This window comes from Arachis ipaensis, chromosome B05, assembly GCF_000816755.2.
Source record: "Arachis ipaensis cultivar K30076 chromosome B05, Araip1.1, whole genome shotgun sequence".
Lineage (NCBI taxonomy): Eukaryota > Viridiplantae > Streptophyta > Magnoliopsida > Fabales > Fabaceae > Arachis > Arachis ipaensis.
This window is the reverse complement of record NC_029789.2, coordinates 6421960-6427967: the sequence shown is the minus strand read 5'-3', so window position 1 is coordinate 6427967 and position 6008 is coordinate 6421960. Positions and strand designations below refer to the sequence as shown.

At 37.2% G+C, this 6008-nt stretch overlaps 1 protein-coding gene and 1 long non-coding RNA gene across 2 annotated transcripts; both read left to right on the top strand.

Annotated features, from left to right (window-relative positions):
• On the top strand, positions 841–4299 carry LOC110271719. Its single transcript, XR_002362322.1, has 2 exons — positions 841–1235; positions 4070–4299. It is a non-coding gene; the product is annotated as an uncharacterized LOC110271719 (long non-coding RNA).
• Positions 1235–3682, top strand: LOC107642688 (U-box domain-containing protein 30-like). The gene has a single exon (XM_016346119.2). It carries the CDS (start codon positions 1924–1926, stop codon positions 3280–3282), a length of 1359 nt encoding a protein of 452 aa, XP_016201605.1. The 5' UTR covers positions 1235–1923; the 3' UTR covers positions 3283–3682.

Here is a 6008-nt window from a genome sequence, read left to right as displayed (position 1 = left end):
TTGAAAACATATTAGACCATAATAAGACTTTCTTTTTAAAAAAATTATAAAAATAGTTGAAATTCAATAACACATACAAATAAAAATCGTCATTGATTTGAGCACACAAAAATTTGCGTGTAAAGCTGTAATGCTGTCCACGTCACCAAAAGTTTGGGTTCTTATGGTAAGAACTGGGTTCGGATGATAAAATTATAAAAAGCTCAAAAACTCATATTTTTAAGAGAGACCCAATATTATCTCCAATTTCATTACTTATTTTGGTTTTTTAAGCACTCAAATATACTTTTATCATCTTAAAAAACTCCATGATATAATAATAGAATATACACTTAAGTTATTATTATGAAATCGATTGAAGCTTGGTTTTCTTCAAATCAACATTTTTAAAATAAAAAATAAAAAAATTGAATGCATTGCAGGACATGTAAATGTAACGCTCCCCAACTACTGTACCTTGTGTAAATTTACCCAGCAGTAAGTTTTTAATACACATATGCATACCTGTGTGTACCATAAATATAATTGGTCAATAATGAATATTTTTCACTAAAAGCACTGAAAATGTTCATTCATAGCATACACACATCTAGATACAACCACTATCCATTGAGTGCAATCAACTGACATGAATGGATGAAAGAAAGGGCTTGGAAATGTATAATAGCTACACGTACCATACCGCTGATTCTTACAACTCTAAAATTAAAATACGAAAAGAAGAAAACAACAAAGGAAAATGACTTTTCCAGAGTGTGCGACTCAAAAATCAAAATAGAATAGAAGTTCATGATCCATGAACATTGAAAAGGGATATTATTGTAATTCTATAATACTATATACTATTAATATACTGGTTAGGGTATTAGCGTAATTATGTAATTCAAAAGACCTCCTTCGTGTGAATCGTAGACTGTCATTATTATTGTAAAGTATTGGAGTAATTGATTTTAATAAACAAAGTAAAAGTGGGAGTTTACGACGACAGATTGAAGACTGCACGTGTGGTGCGCAGGCCGAAAGGCTCATTGACCGGCTACTGCCCGCACTCTTCCGGTCACCGTATTTTAACCCTTCAATTAATTAATAAATTAATTTCACCCGTGAGGTGAGACTAATTGCTTTGATGGAAACGCCTCCCAGAAAAAAGAAACAAGAGAGGCGTTAGTGTATAGAGAGGAGCGTGGGGAATGGCTTTTCTGCTCTAGTTCCCAGTCCCCGATTTTGTGGCAGTGGTACGGTTCTTTGATTTATCATTTCAAGCTCTTTATTTTTTTAAACCTAAGCTCACTAATCCTTAATATTAATAATAATCGTTGTGAGCAGTGGCCTCATCTCATGATTTGGTGATCTGGGGTCTTCTCAATTATTTTTTTTTTCCCTTCTCTCTCAACTGTTTGTCTGGCATCGATTTACTACTTGATAGTAGTAGTGGTTGTAGGGTAGTGGCCTGCACTCCACTGTTTCCTCTTTGATTGGTCTAAGATTAGATTCTTTTTATCTTTTTTATTTTTTTCGTTTTTGCTGCTGAGCTCTTTTAATTGTTGTTTTGGCTGATTTAACCCTCCTAGTCCCTTTTTGAAGAGCTTGAGCATGAAGTGAAAGAAGATGATATTTTTTGACCACATATCAGATAAAGCCAACAAGACCACCCTAGAGAATTTCTGTAGACAATAATAAAGCAAAGTTTGAAGAGGGAAAAAAAAAATGCCCCTCTGGAGGAGTAGACTAGTTCGTCCTCTCTTCTTCTTTTTCACCCCCTTTTTCACATGTGTGTACTCAGATGTAGTGTCCTTTGAAGAGTGCTTGTCATTGCAGTCATTTTGAGAGCCTTCGAGGGTTTTTCTTTCCCCCTTGTCATTCTAGTTCTGTTCTTTGTTGGTTTGTTCCGGTGAAAGAAAAAAGAAAGAGAGGGTTTCAAAAATGCCGATGTTTCAGCCTTCCAAGAGGGACATGGTAGGTGGGTACGAGGGTGGAGGGGACGGGCAGATTCTAGATCTGGACACTGCCGTGAAGGACGGTGTGTTGGGGGGAGGCGTTGGCGTTGGCGTTGGCGTTGTGGGAGGCATGGCATGCGAGAAATTGGATCTGGGGAAGATGATTGAGGAGCTGGACTTGTCGGAGGTACCAAGCGTGTTCATATGCCCAATCTCTCTAGAAGCAATGCAAGACCCCGTGACACTCTGCACCGGCCAAACTTACGAGCGGTCCAACATCCTCAAATGGTTCAACCTGGGTCACTTGACCTGCCCCACTACGATGCAGGAGCTTTGGGATGATTCCGTTACCCCCAACACCACCCTCTACCGCCTCATATACACGTGGTTCTCTCAGAAGTACCTTCTCATGAAGAAGAGGTCGGAGGATGTTCAGGGTAGGGCTTCCGAGCTTCTTGACACGCTCAAGAAGGTCAAGGGTCAGGCTCGCGTCATGGCTCTCAAGGAGCTTCACCAGGTTGTTGCTGCTCACGCCACTGCCCGCAAGACGCTTCTCGATGAAGGTGGTGTCTCTGTAATGTCTTCTTTGCTTGGACCTTTTACTTCCCATGCTGTTGGCTCTGAGGTTATTGGTATTCTTGTTTGCTTGACTCTTGATTCCGATTCCAAGAAGAATCTTATGCAGCCTGCCAAGGTTTCTTTGATGGTGGATATCCTCAACGAGGGCTCTATTGAGACCAAGATTAATTGTACTAGGTTGATTGAGTCATTGATTGACGACAAGGATCTTAGGTCCGAGCTTATCTCCAGCCATAGCTTGTTGGTTGGGTTGATGAGGCTTGTAAAGGATAAGAGGCACACCAATGGAATCTGCCCTGGCTTGAGCCTTTTAAGAGCAATTTGCTCCCACAAAGAGATTCGCCATTTGCTTGTAAGCATCGGTGCTGTTTCGCAATTGGTCGAATTGTTGTCTGCTTTGGAGCCTGATTGTTTGGAATTGGCACTTTCTATCTTGGATTCCTTGGCATCTATACCCGAAGGCAGGCTTGCTTTGAAGAATTGTTCTAATACCATACCAATCATGGTCAAATTGTTGATGAGGATCTCGGAGAATTGCACGCAGTATGCGTTGTCCATCTTGTGGTCTGTCTGCAAGCTTGCACCGGAGGAGTGCTCGTCCGTTGCCGTGGACGCAGGGCTTGCTGCCAAACTCCTCCTTGTGATTCAGAGTGGTTGCAATCCTCTATTGAAACAACAGTCTGCTGAGCTTTTGAAGCTGTGCAGTTTGAATTATTCGGATACAATCTTCATTTCCAAGTGCAAGCTTACAAGAACCATCCTATAATTGAGGACTTGGCTGGCTTTGTAAATTCATGAGGTGGTAAAGACAAAGTGAAGAAAGATCAGCAGCTTGTGTTCAGAGAAAGCAAAGTCTCTAATAAACCCCAACACATGGACCATGGGTTTGAGGTGCGAGTCTCTCCTGTATATACCCGTTAGTATTTTGATTCCAACAATTTATTTGATGAATGAAAGAGAATGAATCATAATGTGGACATTGGCAAAACCCTTGCTTGGGTTGGGTGAGTGATTAAGTTTGCTTGCACTGCGGGTTTGTTTTTGGCCAGTGTTTATTCCAATAAAAGCCCCAATCAAGAAGAGACTGGGAAATTCTTTATAAATACCGCTATGGGGGTAACATGGATGTAGAAGTGAAAGTGATGTGGTTGTTGGATAAAGATACTTGTTAGGACTTAGGAGAGTGATGATGATCACATAGAGATGAATGATGGAGCTTGCAATTTCAATTGTAATTGTTGAGGAGTTGCTTTGCTCCATGCCTTACTTTTCCTTGTATCTTCTTCCTCTTTTTTAGAGGCCTCCAATTTTCCATTAAAAAAAAAAAAAGGAATACTGGGAATTTTGCTTTTGATCTCAAAAACGTGTAGAGAGGACTGGAGAGCCTTCTATGACTGTCAAATTTTTATGTGTACAATGGGAAACAATCATTTCTTTCATTTTTCATTCATTTACTATCCTGCAGCAACTTGTTCAAAATGCAAAATTGTGGTATTTGGTTCGATCCAATTAAATTCTTTGATATGAATTGCTAGTTGTTTTCCTTTTTGAAGTTGCCATTTTGCTGCTGCTGAAATGACCTATGAGGAGGGAGGGAACAGAGTGAAAGAAGGAGATAGATGGCAGGTGTGTGTGTGTGTGTGTGTACCTTTCAGCAGATGTGGTTGAGTTCACAGTATTTATGGATGAGTAGACGGTCCAGGTGGGTGTAATACTTTTTTCCTCTTATCCTTTTGTGGTAGAATTTGAGGACAAGACCTCCAATGTTTACTACTCACTGAAATCACTGGCTGAATTGCAAAACAAAGAAAAAGCAAAGCCAATAATAGCTTTCACTGAATAGGAACGTTGAATTGCACTTTGCCCTCATCAATACATTCATTCAATTAGAGAACACCCATGCCTATGTAACTGTTCATCCCGATAGGTCTACTATAGGAGCATGTGTGAAAGTTACGTTCAGATTTTTATTTTTTTCCCCGGTTCCATCATCAACTTTAAACCACAAAAAATAATGGGAAAAGAAAAAGAAAGCTGAATAGGAAGTTTTGTTGTAGACCTTACTCCAAGATTAGTGAAAGTGACAATTGAGTTCCTTTTTGATCAGTATGTTACTTTCTGATAATATATTAGCTTTGGTGTTGTGCAACACTATTTGTATATGCAAAACTGACATGTTTGCATGTACTCAATTCAATCAAGAGGTGGAAAATAAGAATTTGGTATTAAGAGTTGGGGTCATATTAAAATGTAAGTGGATGAAAACACATTTTTGAAATATTCTAGAAGGCTACAAAAGATTAATAGTTTAGATTCTGCTTTTAAGTTGGGATTGAGCAACCTCCCAATACGTTGCTTGCCTTACGGTTATGGATTAAGATACCTTCAAGTTTGATTTCAACACATCTTAATTCTTTCTACATATAAACATTTGCTGAAAAATGAAAAGAGAAATAAAGAATGAATGGAAGGTGACTAAAGAGTAAAGACATGAACTTTAGTAAAGGGGGTTGAAGGCATCATTTTCTGTTTTTTTTTTTTTTTTTCGTTGCCTTTACGACATGCCACACATTTTTTCTTGACCGTCTGTGTCTACAATTACCAAAATCTTGATAATGTCAATGGAGTGGGGCCTGTTTGCTCAATGATTTCATCGTTGAATGAGAGCACATTCATAAGATCAAGAGCACATAGATTTCTGGATCCCCTAACGTGCGCATCATGATTATGATCAATCTCCCAAATTCTTTGAACAAAACCATCCACGAATATTGCTTTACTTTTCCATCTAATTCCAGATTTTTAGAGCATTTTCAATAGTGTTTTTAGAATATTACTTTTGATATTTTTAAAAAGTGAATTGATTTAGAATTGAAATTTGTATTAGAGTTAATTGATTAAATAAAATTGATATCATCTTAAAGATACAAAATCATTTTAATAGAGAACTAATAAAAATTAGTACTCATATAATTATGTTGATAAATAATTAAAAATAATATAAAATTTTAATTGAATTAAGATTAAACATTGAAGGAATAAATTTTATTTTTAATTTCAAATAATTATTTATAATATATGGTCCTACAAATATTTATGTGTCATTTTGTATGATCTAAAATAACAAAATGACAAAGTATATGATCGCTGATTTTTTATATGAAAAAGTATAGGTAGACAATGAAAATACTAAACAATGTGAATAATTGATATGTCGAATGTTCAATTTAATAGGTATGCAGATGATTATGTTCATTATTTTTAATTGAATGGTTATTCCTTTTGATTCGGTTTACTTAATAATTGGTGGATGTTCAATTCATTTGGCGTGCGGATAGTTATCCTAATATTATGGTCTAGAGGATAATTTGAGAGTGGAGTATATTTTTATTTTATTGGACCAATTCTAAAGCTCATTGTTCACATTTTTCACAAAAGTCATTGTCTACCTAACAAAACCCGATTGATATTTAACCACACCATGGTTAGACA

Bases quoted from the DNA above. Each gene is read 5' to 3' on its own strand.
- LOC107642688 (XM_016346119.2), top strand. From the start codon at position 1,924: ATGCCGATGTTTCAGCCTTCCAAGAGGGACATGGTAGGTGGGTACGAG.